Genomic DNA, 16,502 nt, shown 5'->3' with positions numbered 1-16,502 from the left:
GGCAAAGTCTGACTGTGGCACTTTATTGGGGTTACTCCTGGACTCTGTGTGGTCAAAGCAAATAACATCATGTCCATCTAAACTGTTATAACCATGAGACTGGCACATTTTCTCGTCTATAGTGTTATATTCTGAACTGTCACTAGGCATTAACTCAGTCACTGGTGAAGTCCTACCACCTAGAGATGAACTCTGCCTCAAAATGATGTTTTCCACTTCAGTGCTACTCGTATAGCAATTACTGGGTCATTAATATCATTGCATGCAATTAGTGACAGTAGAATGAGCAAGAGGTTTGTTATTTATTTAATATGAGCTTTCACTATAACCCTTTCTTATCCAAGTGCCACAGACAAAAACCAAAGAGGTTTTCAAGCAGGTGAACATCCTCGTGGAGTGATGTTGAATTTGTATGATACAGAAAGTGGGTCCTCATTTAATATTAAAGCTTCTGCTTTTGTTTCCAGCAGGCCTGCTTGTCATTAGCAACAATCAGTGTAACTTGAATGCTAACTAATTCTATTAGTTCTGTTCAGCTGAACTGTTAAGCAAAGCTTGCTGTGGTAGTGGGGGAGGTATTTCTCCCCATCCATGAGAGGCTTTTGTCAGTAGTGTGGGGAGAGAGGATAAACATACGTAAAATACCTGTTTGTGGCTGGTGAAGTTAACTAGCTAGTCATCTGTTTTAGATGCATGCTTTCTGATATACGCTAAATACAGCATAATTAGTGGGCTTACATCTGCCACAGTTACCTCAGTGCTCACAAATGTATAATTTGTTTATGTAAACTAGAAGCAACCATGTGTGCAGTGGATCATTATCTGACAACATTTCTCAGAGTATGTGAAATATAGAACTGAAATACTTTTAGAAATGTTTAACTGTAATGAAAGACTCGAATTGTCATTCACAGTGATGCAGTATTGAGATGCTTTTCTGTTTGTTGGGGTTTTTTTGATATAATCTCTGTATTATTCCCAGAGAATTTTGTAAAGGGACACTTGACAGTAAAGCAAGTAGGATTTTGTTGTGTGGGAGTGGATGCTGTGACCTTCAGTAATGGATAATAATTCAGCAAATAGCTTACTATTTAGTACATTTCAGCTGTGGTATTCCTTAACCCAGCGAGAAAGTGGTGCTGCTTTTAAAATGTTAGGCAGAAGTAACCAGTCAGAACTCAGAGCTTTTTTGATATTTTCCGACTCCATCTTCTTCACTGTCTCTTTCTCCCTTTATGGAAAGACTTTGTTGACATAAAGGGCATATTTTAACAGCTGTATTTTTTTTATATGGTGCCATTCCTCTGTGGAATTAATAAAATAATTACAAATGTAGGAAACTTTACAACTCTCTCCTTGTTTTGTGCTGTCAGATGACATGAGATGTGGGAAGGAGAGTCTGTGGATTTCCAGAGATGTGCCTGGAATTATACAGTTGGTATATACCAAAGTATATTACAGTGTAAAACTGATTGGCTCTGTCTTGATTGCATCCTCCAGATTGCCCTTAAAAAAACATTGAAACAGTTATAGAATCTGTTTCTCTCTTCACATGTGAATAAAAGTGGAGATTTTTATGGGGAATGATATAAATACCCCTATATCATGAGTCCCATCTAAGTACCACAAGTCACGCTATTCATATTTGGACAAGATACATTTTAGAGCAGTGGTTAGAAAAGTGAATCACAAAGTTTCAGTGCAGAGCCTTTACTTCTTCCAGGCAAGCAGAGGTCTGTTTTTTATTTTACTTCATTTTGTTCTGGTTTTTGCTTGACTGGGAAGGGCATTGCTGCTTACTTGCTGTGCAGAAGATAGTTTGTGGATCCTGTTGAGATATAAATCCTAAGACATGCAATATAGAACTTAATTTAAAAAACAAGGATGAGAAGTTTAAAAGAAGAATGGAGAATTCTTGTCCATTCCTTCACATTTAAGTTTTAGCTCATGAGGGAAAAGAGACTGGCATCAAGAGTATTTATAAACACTCCATAAGCTTTAGTTTAAGGAAAAAAAATCTACCTTAATTTGAAGAAATATGTGGAATAACATTGAAAGAATGAAAGTTTCTGAACATCTTTTAGATTGAGAAACTGCTCAAAATTCTGCTGCCACCTTGAATTTGCAAGTAGGGCAAATCAAAAAACAGATGTCAGAAAAATGAAAAATTAATGGTAAGCTGTTTTTATACCTTTTTCTTTACAGCTTGAATGTCCTAAATTGTATTAATTGAGCAAATTCAGCAGGTTTGATTTTTTTTTTTTAATTAAGCATCATTTCTTTGTCTGCATAAGATCAGTAGAAAAGCTGTGATTTCACTGTCTTGATTACCACAGCCGACACATTGACAGTACTCCATGTGACTATTTATAATGCATTTAAGCTTTAGCACTTGCAGTCCAGTTTTGGAAATGCTGATAGCTACATTTTGGAAGACAATTTTTTTTTTTTAAAAAAAGAAAGCAAATGTTTCAGTGTCTTTTTTTTGTCACTACAAGAAAAGGTAAACCATTAGTTGCTAATATTTGAAATTAGTGCATTTATCTTCTCTCTAAACTTTCTACAGCTCACCCAACATAGTGTGTGCCAAGCTACCTGTTCTTTGGTGAGTGGCCTGAACAATTTTTTTTTTTTTGGTTATTCAGATCTCCATGTAGATCTGGCATTGCTACTAAGTGTGTGTGTTGGGGGGGGAGAATTGAATTTAATTTAATTAAAAATTACCTCAGCTACCTTGTTCTTCATCCCTGGCTGGTTTAGAAACAACCTCTGTGTTGTGATCTGTGATTTGTTGTTTTGCAGTGTGTGATTTCTGGTGCTCTTAAACCTATCCCATAAATTCTCTAAATTTATGGGAAAGAAGAACTATTTATTCGGTGCTTTACTAAGACAGTCATTAAAAGGACCAAAAGCAGATGAAAGCAATCAGAACACAAACACACAATGTCTGGCCAAAATAGTGTTCTATTACTTAATAAAATAAAAAAAACCTCAAAAACTGTACATGGGCTTAGTAATCCTGAGAGTGCATGTGAGATCAAGTGCAGCTTTGCCTTAAGAATGACTTCTTACTACTGTTGGATCTAATGCTTGTGTGGATTTTTGCTGCTGTTTAGACTTTTCCATTCCGTTTCTAAGCACAGCAGGGGAAGGGTGGAAATGGGTAGTGTTACTTGCTTTTATTTTGTTGTGATTTAAAGAAACCTATTTTCTGATGCTGAATTCAAGCAGTATTTAATGAAAAAAATGGTGAAAGTCAATACTGGACAGTACTGATCTACCCCCAAAAAAACTGTAATTCTCGATTTTCTGTTAACGGATCTACGTCAGCAGCAATTAAGTCTTGATGAGGTCATCAATAATGTGTGTTTGATATATTGCCAAATGGCTTTTATTGTCCAGCACACTAAGGGGAGACAAAACCAATTTTGCCCTCGCCCATCAGTTGACATCACTCATTCATTCCCATAGTCTGTGGTTTAAGGTCCATTTAGTTTTCACAGGAAAATTTAGTACAATCGTAATTTAGACAGTCATAATTTCTCTCATCGGCTATGTAGTATATTTCATATCCAAGTTCTAGAAATAGATGTATTTTAAAGTTGTGTTAGTTCAAAGGATGTGGCATTTTATTTGTAAATACATAATATTTTTCAGAATTCTAAAACATGATAATAATTGCAGCAGAATTAAGGGGCTGAGATTTTTGTATGCTGGTATTTTCTTTTAAGTAATTGTGATGGCATTTTTTCATTTTGTAATGTGTGTTTGTAAGAGTGAAGGAAGTTGAATTTTTGTGACTGTGCTTTCGTTTCTAATCTCTTTGTGAATGAAAAGCTATATACAGGCACAAATCCAGCAGCTTAATTCTCCATCTGATTAGAGCAATGTTACCAACCTGATAGGTTGAAAACAGCCATGATCCATGCAGTGGCTTAGTCTCCTGGGAGGCAGAGTAATAACAATCAAATGAAGACATATTAAAATGTAATATTACTTCCTCTCCATGGGGACTGTATAAGAATCATAGCCAGGAACTATTCTTGTCAGCTGACTCTGCTTCGCTCACTGATTCCCTGGCTCTGCGTTTATGACTAAAGCATTTTGTACAATAAACAACACTTGTGGAGTTTTAAAAGCAAATAAATATAAAACAGTATACATTGATTTGCATGAGTTCCAGGCTATTTTGTTTGTTTGTTTTGATGGGGTTTTTTCATTTGGTTTGATATAATTTATATATTTCGAAGAAGGAGGCAGATCTGAATGAAGTTCTTTGGTCTGTATAATTTCATTTCTCCCTTGTGTAAGGGAAAGGATATGTTAAGGTGTTGCTTTACTAAACTGAAAATGTATACTAGCTTCTCCAAAGTAAATATGTATCAGCTGACTCTTAACCATAATTTCGTAACAGATCAGTGTTTTCTGAATGCTGAAAACCTAAACTGCTGTTGCATTCAAGGAGTACAGACACAGTGTCTGATTTACTACTATAAATTTGCCTATAAGTTATTACAATTTTGTTAGAAAGTCTTAAAATTAATAGAGATTTTAGGGCAATTCTGTGCATTTATTTGTGGGTGTGGATAAACTGTCGATGGTGTAATTTAATGCGCTTTCAACTGTAATTACTAGTTTTGTAATTGACACCAGTGGAACAGGACAGGTCTCAGAAAATCGGAGGTATCTCTCCATCAAAAGATTTAAAAATATTTTCCTACCTGTTTTGCAACATTCTACTTACTTTTAGGTTCCTATATATTGCTGTATTAATGCAAAGTGAAGTGTGGGATCCTGAGAACATGTAATACTAATGAGAAACCTCATATTAATCACGTTATGTTTATTAATGTTAACATTGAAGTAGTATCTAGCCTTCTTAGCAGAGGGCCATGTAGGGTAGCTCGTGTAACTAAGTAACTCTAAAATATATCTATGTTTAGACCAATATATAAAGAACCCCAAACCTGTTCTTTTTTATATATATGTATATAAAAATAAACTGGATGGAAGGTTTAAAAATTGACTATATAAACACACTGGAGAGTAGCATTTCCATTTAGACACAAGAAACTTTTGTTATGTTCTGTTTAGATCCTAAACTCCTAACACAGACACTTTTTTTTTTTTTTTGTAAATTATCCTTTCAGTGTGAGCAGAGCTACAGATACAGGGTCACTTTGCTGCAGAGGTGGGAGAGCAGTGGAGGAGCTAACATGATAGCAAGTGTAATTTTCATTTGGAGATCAATATAGAAAGGCCACGGCAAGTGTTTGAGGAATATTTTGTACTCACTCCCTTGTTTGACTTCTGCACACTATACTGTCAGGGGCATTAGTGGTATGAAACTGTTTTCTCTGCTGTCCCAGATTGCTTCTTTCTCTCCTTGCAGCTTTTCAAAGCTTGAAACGATGTGTTTAAAGCTACCCACTTTTTTCCTGGTACACTAGGGATATGTGAGGTTATATTTCGATATTCTTAATGAATTTCAAAAAATAATTTCCTCCAGTGGCCTTGGGTAATTGTCGGTTTAATTACAGGGAGAAGCTGAGATGGAAACTTTGCTTTGTCACTGAAATGCTCCTCTTTGAAAATTCCCCATTCCTCAGGACGTAGCAGTCTGTACTCTGAGCTATAACATAGGCTTTCCTAAAATCCCTTGAAGAACTGTGGAAAAAGTGAATACTTCTGCAAATTCATTCATCTGACATCAAAGCTATGAAAGCATTCTTTTAGCAAGCAAGCAAGGCAGATTGCACTGGCGTAGGCACACAACCAGACTCATTGTACATCTGGGTCTTCCCGTTTGGAGACTGTATTTGAAGTAATTTTGCATTCTTTTTGCCATCTAACTTTCTTATTCTGTACTGAGGTCAGACTGCATCCTCTGCATCTTATTGAGGTCTCCTGCTCTGTGGGCTAACTGGAGAGGCCTTTAAAGAATAAAAAGGCATTGATGTTCAGAAGAAGCAGCACTCTATTCAATTAAAATCAAGTAGAAGGTGTTTAAGGAGATGTGAGTCCCCATCGCCTTGATTAAAAAAAAATCAAATAACAAAAACCACAAGACAAAATCAGTGTTTATTACTTGTACTTTCAGTTGATGCTCAGCTTTGGTATTTCTATTTACTGCTTTTTTTCTCCTTGTCCTTGTGCTGGTACATTGGCAAATAGATCATAAAAAACACTTTCAGCAAAGACACATTTGATTTATGTCCAGGATGGGTTCTTGGTATTGATTTTTTTTTTCCCTCTGGAAAAAAAAAACCACAAAAGAAAACAAAACTATATGTCTCCATTATTTTCTGAGCCTGGCAATGCAGTGGCACATTTCAGATCAGCTTTTATCTTAAATTACTCAACGTGCTCTTTTGTATTTTAAAAAGTCTTTTTGCCATACAGCTATTGTCATGTTTTTACAGGGGGGAGGGAACCAGAGGAGGAACTTGGAGGGACCACATATGAGGAGAAGGGAATTTTAGGAAAAGAAAGCACAATTTGGGAAGTTTGTATGTGGCTGAAATTCGAGTTGATCACAAAAGAGTCAGAAGTGGAACAAAAACAAGAAGCAGATCAAAGGCTAGCAGCAGTATGGGGTTTATATCTTTACGGCTAGAGAGAAGATTAGAGCAAGAAAAATACTGCCATGGGGCTAGGAAGACATTGTGAAGGAAAAAGGAAATATACATAGACTGCATTTGAAGGAAAATCCCCAAGGAAGGTGAAAGAGAAGGAACGAGAATTAAAAACAAAGATCTGAACAGTGTAAAGCCCACAAGCTGAAAAGGAGAGGGGCAGAGACAGGCATGTGCTGCTTAAGCAGTTCACCACAGCCACGACAAGCAGCAAGATCCCTTACAATCCCTTACATCCCATTTTCCATTTGTTTTCTCCAGTTGGTGGCCCAGTGGTAGTGCCTGTGCAGTATGTCTGTTTTGGGCATTGGCTAAACAGCTCCAAGAAATGACAGTGAAATTTCCACCCCCAGGACAACCAGGGCAGGGAAACCCTCGGTGCATTCCCTGCGTAGTGAAGCTGGAGCCCAACATTAGCAATCCTGCCCACTTTGCCACCGTGACCAGGGCAGCGACGCATGTGCCGACAGTGGCCAGTGCCCAGCACGGTGCAGAGTGGTCACAGTGCCAACTGCTGAGGAGCTGCTAAATCATTTTCAAGCAGCTATTTTGCAACCAACAACTGGCTCGGGCAGCAGTGGTGCACCCATAGACTGATTCAATGTTTTGGATTCTCCGAGGGAGTGGTGCTATGCACTCAATTCACATGGCAGTGTTGGCTTGCACGGGGGTTGTGTAGTTCCAGCCAGCACCTAGATAAGCAAGAACGATGTAAACACAGGGGAAAGGACCTGGTTGTTTGTATGAGCTAAAAGGTTTCTGTGAGAATAGAGCATATTCCCCCCTGCCACCCACCCCCGCAGAGGCTCCTCAATGCTGGGAAAAGTGAGATTGTACTTTAAAATATTAAATGGTTTTCCAATCAGTTCAGAATCTTAGCTTTCACCTGGGTCTTTTGTATGCATTCACTTCTTCCAGCAGGAGATTTGTAATAGAGGAAGCAGGTGGAACGTGGTGATTATAAAGATATTGTTGGGAGGGGAGAAAGAGGGTGATTTTTCTGTGCTTTGCTCCTCTGAGCCTGCCAGAGCTTCCATTTCAGCTGACTCCATCACCTTCTAGCCAGGTGTTGTTGTCCAAGTCAGTCAGTCAGTCAATTGTGCATAGGAAAAAAAAAGTTGCTGGGTAAATCTGAAACCTTGATAACACATTCCTCCATTTGTATATATTGTACAGCTTACCAATGTATTCATTCCTTTGGCTTTCAACATTTCACAACTTTCCATAGGTCAGCCCAAGCAACAAGAACAGGTCCTGGTAGATTGAAAGATTTCTGCTTTCAGACACTCATGTTCACATCACTTTGCCTGTTGATTTTCTGATTTTTATTTATTTTTATTTTTATTTATTTTTCTTTTATTTTTAATCAGCAACATCAAATGGGTCTTTGGAGGGCCTGGATAACCAGGAGGGAGGGGTGTGCCAGACAAAAACCATGAAGATCCTCATGAAAGTTGGACAAGGTAAAGACCATCTGCTGTTTCATGAAATCACTTTGATCGGTCTCAATGTCCTTTTAGTTTTGAGACATCTTTTAGTGGTGTAGAGCAGAGAGACAGCCGAGTCGAGTATGGTCATTCCTCCCTTATAGTCTGAAAGCAAAGCCTGTTTTCTCTTCCTCAGCTACTGACAGATTTCTACAGAAGGAGGGTTAGTGTAATAAGATCTCTTCATTGGAGAGATCCCTAGAAGGAAAGGTCACCTGGGAGTAGTGTGTTTCAGTCATTTTTATTTTTATTTTAAAAACAAAAGCCACAACTCTGCTGCTTAAAATTATTTAAAATACATGAAAAGAGGGAAGCTAATATTTCTATAGTTTGTTTGTTATGAATTCTGATTACAGAGAGGTTTTTGTTCATTGTCTCTTTCCACATATAGATAACCTATTGTGCAGGAAGAAAGAATTATTCTTCCAAGTAGAAGTTGGTTTAGTAGTCAGTCAACTTCCTCAGTTAAACTGAAATGTCATCTGCAAAGCTTTTTTGCCAATTACAGGAGTCCCTATAGTTTCTGCAGATGGCCTCACAATTTAAACCTCTGAAATAACGAACATAACCATTTTGCTTTAAAAGGAAAATTATGTTCTTATATCTCCCAGTCCTTTGCATAAAGATTCTACTGTTCAAAACTGTTTGTGTCTCGTGAAGTACCTAGACCCAGCTATTAAGGCTCTGTACCATCAAGTGCTGAAGCTGCATGAATCATCTTTCTTTCCCCCAGATCCCAACTCGGCAGGGCTGCCCCGGCACACAGATCCCACCAAGCGCCCCGAGCAGGAAGCTGGCACCAATGGGAAGAGTTCCACCACCAGCCCCTTTGTGAAGGACCACTCAGGTAGGTGTGGCAGGGCTTGGCCCTGGGACATCTGCTCCTTTGTTTCCAAATGGGTTTTATTTTACTGTTAAAGTACCAGAAAAGCAAATGTTTTCATAATGAGATGAAGCAAAAGCCAGTTCTGATGCTGTGGTGAATAGTGCCTGGGAGCTGCAAGTTTTGGCAACAGCTGCTCTCTCCACAGTAGAAGTTAATTACATCTTGTGACAATATCACTCATTTACAGGAAAGTTTTTGGATAGGACATTTGCTAAGCAGCTTTACGGTGGTCAGTGCTGCCTTACATTTAGTACTCTGGCAGATGAACGAGTTTTTCTGTCTTTCTCTTCCCGTATAATACATTATCAAGTGGTTCTCGACAGCCATTTATAAAGTTTATTTCAAGGCATCTATAATTAATGTCCTGATCTTTTAGCTGACCATATAAAGTCTACACATGGATGGCTGGACTTTTACTAGATGGAAAGATTTTTATTTTTTTAAAATAATTATCTAAGCAAAATAAACAGATGATTCCAAACAAATATCTTCAGGATGCATTTCACTCATTAGGTGAACAAAAAAACCTTGTAAATCATAAGACTTAAGGTGTCCAGAAGAAAATTTAGTAAATTGGGAATGCTGCAAATCAAAACTTGCTGATAGTTGATTCTGGGTTTCCTTAAAAAAGGCTGCAAGTTTTTCTTGCTAGCTCTATCATTATTTACTGGGCTAATGAATGTTTGATATAATGGTTACTGGGCAGGCTTCAGCTGATTCCTACAGAGGCTCTGGTAGGAAGAGTTAACAGTTACATGCATGTAGCATCTGTATCATTCTTCCAATTTTGAGCAAGCATCAAGAGAGGGAAATTGGTTCTAATTTTCAAAGGAGAAAGTATTAAGTGAGTGTTTGTGTAATTTTTGTGACAAATATGATGGTGTGATGGCACCAAATATTCAACAGACTGTTCAGCACATAAGCCTTTCCTGACTACCAAATGTGTGGTATTGTTTTAATTAAATGTAAGTTAATACAAGCAGATATATGCCATAGCCATTTTGCCTGTCTCCCACACTGCCTCAAGCTCCTTTGTTTCATGTGCAAGCATGAGGAGTCCACGTAAAGATGCAATAAGGACAGTTTAACTTAAATCAATATGCAAAAGATACAATAGCAGAGGGAACAGTGTGACACTGAACAGTACCAGTTGTCCTGAGAATTGTCATTTCCCTGTGTTATTTTCCCTTCCAGTCCTATCCCACCCCTCCCTTGTGCCCAGGGCTGGTCGGCATCTGTTAAAAGATGCAGTGTGCATCAAAGGCTGCCTTGTCAGTGCCAGTCCTCGTCGTGATGGATGATGATGTATGAAACAGGGTGGTTTGGGAGCAGCACAAAAGTGAGACCAACAGACACAAAGTCTTGTTTAATATTGATTGCTGACTTCGGCTGTTTGCATTTAGCAATCTAACAGGGTAATTGGTTTGTCAAAGTTTGGCTGTCAGTTAATTCTTCCAGTCTTGCTTACTCTACACATTTTTAAGCAACGTAAACGGGTCGCAGGATGGCAATAACTTTTGTCTGTTGTATTTCCATTCTTTCCAGGATCTAGCACAGATGGCAGTAAGGCTGGGCATTCCAGTATACTGGGTTCAGAGGTGGCCTTATTTGCAGGGATTGCATCAGGGTGCATCATTTTCATCGTCATCATCATCACTTTGGTGGTTCTTTTGTTGAAGTACCGGAGAAGACACAGGAAGCATTCCCCGCAACACACGACAACTCTGTCACTTAGTACATTAGCCACCCCAAAACGCAGTGGCAACAACAATGGTTCTGAGCCCAGTGACATTATCATTCCTCTAAGGACTGCAGACAGTGTCTTTTGCCCCCACTATGAAAAGGTCAGCGGCGACTATGGACATCCGGTGTACATAGTTCAAGAGATGCCTCCTCAGAGTCCAGCAAACATTTATTACAAGGTCTGAGAAACACACAACCAACTCTGTGGTACAGTTGAGTCGTAGAGGAAACTCACTGGTCAAATGCTTTCTGTTGGGGTTTGTGATGACGCCTTGTGCACTAGCATTGACTTAAGCACAGGGGGGGAGAAGGCAACTGCTCTTTCTCCAGGAGCCGACACGAGCTGGACAGCTTACCTAGTCTGTAGAATTCCTATCTCAGTGAATAAGTATTCACTAAAAGCTGGAAGACTTTTACATAGAAGATGCCCATTCTGATTGCTGTACTTTTGTTACATTCATCATCCTCAAAGCCATGTGCTGTGGGCGTTCAGGCATGTACAAAAGCCAAGGGAAGATGGAGCGATCCGTGGATGTTAATAGCTCTAGGCATCCTGAGAAGGTGCTCTAGGATATATCAAGCTTGAAATGCAATCTTCTGACTTTTGTGTGTCTCTCTCAGTGCGTACTGGATTTGTCACACAGACCTTAGTGTCTCAGTAAGACTTGTTAAAAGTTCTCTTGCTTTTAGTCCGTCACTGTTCCATTTGTTTTTGTTGTGCGGGGCTCTGCCATCTTTCACATAAGATTTCCTTTCACTCCACCTCCTGAATCGCTAATGGAACATTAATGTTTGGAGATCCGCACTCCATCCATCTGCTACAGCAGCCTCACTCGAATGGGTAATGCATTATTAGAAATTGTGTTTGATAGTAAGGAGCCTTCCAGCCAAAAAGTTAGGCTGTCAACAAAGTCAAGAGCAGGACTGGGTGGTGGAGGGAAGGGCTGATTGCAGTTGCAGTTGAATATTGCTGCCTCAAAAATAGAAGCTGGGAAGAAAAAAAAAGAAAAAATATTACATTTAGGTAGCACAGTTAAAAGAGGCAAGTAGAAACACAATAACACGTGCAGTGGATTAAGGCTGCATTTGAAGGAATTCATGGTTATCAAATACCAGTGTGCAGAAAAAAATAGTACCTTCAATACAGTAGAACAAAGGGGTATTGTTAGTAAGTGAACAAGCCTGGAGAAGACAAGACAATAGCAGGCCGCTGAGGATATATTAGGGCAGGGCTGTTGTGGTACTGGCAATAAAATACACAGCTTTGAAGCTGTAGCGAAAATGTAGTCTGCTTTGGATGACTTTTAAGCAGACTCAGCTGCTATACTGTCACATTATACTAAACACAGGGAAAGCATTTAAGAAAATAGCAGAGAGCCAAATCTGACCAAGATGATTATAAGCCAATGGGTCAAATGAGCTATAATTCTATCACTGGTAAAGCTGTGGGGAAAAAAACCAACAAAAAAAACAACAAACCACAAAACCTTACTCATCTCTATAAGGCAGAATTTCTTTCTGATTGAGCCTTTTGGCACTTTGGCTTATTGTAGTGCTGTCCCTGCACAGTGAGTGTAGGTACTGTGACTGACACAGCCGTTCATTGGTGCTCTGTTGCAAAGTTAAAGCACATATGGCAAACCTCTTGCAGTCTGTAAGAATAAAATAAATTATGACACTGAGATGGAGAAGGAAGATATGTCTTATTTATAATAGGTGTATAGAACACAAGGGATATAAAGTGAGAATTTTTCTTTCGTTCATTCTTTCTTTTTTGTTTTTGGTTTGCTTTTTTTACTAATATGTATTTTGAGATTGCACAGAATCTACACCAGAAGATGTGAAATTCATTTGCGGCAATTGCATAGTCTTAACTTGTCATCATTTTATGTATATATATATGTGTGTGTGTAGATATGTATATGCACACATATATATGTTTATATATGCATACATATGCATATATATTTACACATACGCACATATTTTATTTTTTTTAGAAAAATAAACTGCTTCTGGAAAAAAACATCAGCCATCCAAAAATTACAATGGGAGCATATTTAAAAAAAGAAAAATTCCAAAGCATCTCATAAGAGAAAGCTAGAAAATATAAGGCCCAAAATATCAGGAAGTCAGTGTTACTGCATCACATATTTAACAGTGACAAAGTGTGCCGGCATTTATTTTCTGTGTTGTGTTTTCCCTTGCCTTACAGGCTGATGTGTTGATTAGATTTCGTTGAGGGTCCTAGAGGGGTGTTTCAGGTTAAAGTTTTCTCTTTAGCATGGCTATTCCCCTAAAGCTCCCACCCTGGGGAGGAAATAAAAAAACTCTACCTTTATATGTGCTATGCAAATAGACATTTCTAACATAGTCGTGTTACTATGGTAACACTTTGCTTTCTGATTTGGAAAGAAAATGTAGCAACAGCATTTTGGGGTTCTCAGACCTCCAGTGAGCACCTGCAAGAAAAAAAAAAAAAGAAAAAAGAAAAAAAATCTGTCATAGAAATGATCACTCTCTTTGTTTTCTGAACCTGAAGATTATGTTGGGATGTTGGTCCAAAAGAGAGAAACAAAAACAAAAAAAAATCCCAACCCATGGTTCTGTGGAAGGTTACCATGGTGACTAACTACAGTACATATGTAATTCTTTTCAACAACCCTTCCTTTCTGTGAATCCATCCATACAAGGTTCTCTTGTAAGTCATTAAGATTTTATTTTGGGGGAGGGGGAGGAAGGGAGAAGGTGGGTTTACCGATACTGATTTTTATTAAATCATATCTATGCTTCATCAGTTGGCTACATTCTAGTTACGTACTAAACTGTGAAAAAAAAATCAGACGAATTGCTCAAGAGCAACCTGCAACCAAGTGAAAAAAAAATGTACTGTGCGTCTGTTTTGTGTCTGGTGCAGAATTATGACAATCTACCAACTGTTCCTTTCTTTGACGTTGGTCCAGCTTTGAAAAGTTACTGTAAATGCCTTGCTTGTATGATCATCCCTAGTCACCCAAATTGGAATTTGCACCATCATGTCTAAGTGAAGATGCTGTAAATAGGTTCAGATTTACTGTATATGGATTTGGGGTGTTACAGTAGCCTTATTCACCTTTTTAAATAATAAAAAAAAACCCACATGAAAACAAGACAAAAATGGCTTTTCTTAACCAGATTGTGTATATAGAGCAATGTTGGTTTTTTATAAAGTCCGAGCAAGATGTTTTGTATAAAATTTGAATTTTGCAATGTATTTAGCTACAGCTTGTTTAAAGGCAGTGTCATTCCCCTTTGCACTGTATTGAGGAAAAAATGATATAAAAGGTTGCCAAATTGCCGCATATTTGTGCTGAAATTGTGTACCATGAATATTTATTTAAAAATTTCTTTGTCCAGTTTGTAACACAGTATTATGCTTGAGTTATAAATAATTTCTTCTTTTTTTTTCTTTTGTTTTGTTTTTTTTCTGTTTGTTTCATTTTGTTTGTTTTGTTCTGTTTTAAAACTAGCCGGTCCTAAGTTTGAAATCTGCTTTAGTTCCACATTGCAATTAGTTCCCAGAAAATGAAAATTATGAAAATCACATTCCACGTCTGTTTCAAACTGAATTTGTTCTTAAAAAAATAAAATATTTTTTTCCTATGGAAACCTTGCCTTCTAAGTATTTTCTTCTTTTGTTTTGCAATTTTTTTCTTTTTTAAACAATGAAAACAAATAAGAAAGCCAGCAAGCTTGTCTACCTGTCTCCTTCCCTTCCATCTTTTCTCCTCTCCCCCGTCTTGCCACCCTGCTTGCTAGTGGTTTGTAGGAAAGCAAGCTACTTATTATACACTGACTTCTGTTAACCTACTTCTTTCCCAGACTCTCTCTTATATATATATATATATATCAGCAGGTTTTAAAAAAAAACAACCCTGGCTGTCTTCTGCCCTTGGAAGTCAGTGAACTCCAGTCAGGTGCAGTAGCCAGGTTGCCTGGATGATCTTGGAAGTGAGATTATAATCACACAAATAATTCCCAGACATTATGGGGTGGATTTATACCTGAAGCCTTCTGGATGCTGTTGTTGCTGTTTCTCCTGTGGAGGGGGAGCAGAAAACCTAGGGTAGCAGGGCTGAGCAAGAAAGGACAGGAGATGGAAGATGTTGGGAGGATGACAAAAGAGTAGAAATGCTACAAAGCCAAAACATCTCTGTATGGTTCTTTCAGCAGGGTCATGCATTGTCCTGTTCCTGCTTTACTGCACCTTAAGTTAAGAGCAATGGGGGCCAAAATGTGCAGGTAGCACAAGCCTTAATACAAGATCTGTGGTTGTGCCGCTCTAATTTTTGCTAGGATAGCATTCATTTGATAAATATAACACCTTACTTTTCTGACAAAGCCCAGTCACTCTGAAAGTGAAGCAGCCTTCAGTTTGTTAGCAGCACATAAATAGCATGATCGTCCATGGAGTAACAAGTGGGAACATCTACAGAGGGCAAAGATGCCTTTATCACTTTTACAAGATGCCAATTTGTCATAGAATTTTCATTGAAGAAAGGCAGCTAGTTATTAATAGCATGGGTCACGCAATTCCCATTTGTCAAATTATTTTTTCTTTTCTGAGTAATTGTTGAAAAATTGCTGTATAGTGAAGGCACTTTACGTGTCGCAATGGCACAAATACTCTGAAACGAGGCGTACAGAAAACCCCAGAATGTGGGATGGTTGGGCTAGCATGACTTCTTGCTGATGGAGCTCATTTTAGAGGCCCAGTTTACAGAATCTGTGCTGTAAGTTGACCTTAGAAGGAAAGTCACACCGTGACACAGGTTCACCTCATGACTGCTAGGGGTGTCCTTGGGAGAGTTACTTGGTACAGCAGAAGGTGTAAGTGCCCATGGTGGAGCATGTGAGCAACCTCTGGCATCTCAGTAAACCACTTGGGCCTAATCTTCAATTTGTGGCTGTAAGTCACGTCAAAGGAGGTAGCATTGTGTTCTCCAAGCACACAGATACTTGGCTGGTTTGAGTTTTCACTCCCTGCTTTGCGTTTGCACACAGGAGATTTCACTTGCTCATCTCAGTGGGTTGTCGTGAGGGTTCCCACATCGTTCCTGGCTGTGAGGTGCTCAGGTCTGGTCTATGCTGAAAGCTTGTCTGGCACAGCCATCTGTTAGAGCTGTGGCTCTAGCTTAGCTAAGGCTAAGGCCATTGTTTTTATTTTAAGCCTTGATAAATACTGGAAGATGCCGATAAATTTATGTGGCATTTTCATTACTGTGCCTCTTTTTCCCAAGTATGATAAACTTATTATATAATTATATATATTATAACTGGCATGTGTACCAACACCCACGCACACCTATTTTTGTCACTGTTTTAGCAATAAGGAAAAACAGTGTGGCTATAAACGGTGTCTCCACTGGGGGGGAAAAATGGTTGCCAGTGTAACTATCTGTATATTTACGCCTGGGGCCATGTATGCTTGGTTAATGGGAGTTCCTTACACACATACCTTCCCAAACAGAACAGAACCTCCACTGACTCTGCTGAACTCATTTTAGTAAAAGATAGTGCCTTAGCCGCTCTGCATAAAGTCATTGACTTATAGCCCATATTTTATAACTTGCACAGGAAAAAAAATCATACTTGCATTTTGTCCTGCTGCTGACACTGCACTATTAATTATCAAACAAGCACAAAATCAGAATTTACTGGCTTTATTACAAAACTGGTTCTCTGGCAAGAACTAGTCCAAGTCAATAGGCT

At 38.5% G+C, this 16,502-nt stretch overlaps 1 protein-coding gene across 1 annotated transcript in view; it reads left to right on the top strand.

Annotated features, from left to right (window-relative positions):
* Positions 1-10,967, top strand: part of EFNB2 (ephrin-B2) — a 29,140-nt gene extending 18,173 nt beyond the window's left edge. Inside the window, exons 3-5 of the mRNA XM_009071236.1 lie at positions 8,006-8,098; positions 8,856-8,969; positions 10,554-10,967. Coding sequence (XP_009069484.1) covers positions 8,006-8,098; positions 8,856-8,969; positions 10,554-10,936 — 590 coding nt within the window. The 3' untranslated portion in view covers positions 10,937-10,967. The remainder of the gene's footprint in view (positions 1-8,005; positions 8,099-8,855; positions 8,970-10,553) is intronic.
* Positions 10,968-16,502: the final 5,535 nt, after the last annotated feature.

Source organism: Acanthisitta chloris, unplaced genomic scaffold, assembly GCF_000695815.1.
Source record: "Acanthisitta chloris isolate BGI_N310 unplaced genomic scaffold, ASM69581v1 scaffold4323, whole genome shotgun sequence".
Taxonomy (NCBI): domain Eukaryota; kingdom Metazoa; phylum Chordata; class Aves; order Passeriformes; family Acanthisittidae; genus Acanthisitta; species Acanthisitta chloris.
This window is presented reverse-complemented; position numbering and strand designations above follow the sequence as displayed.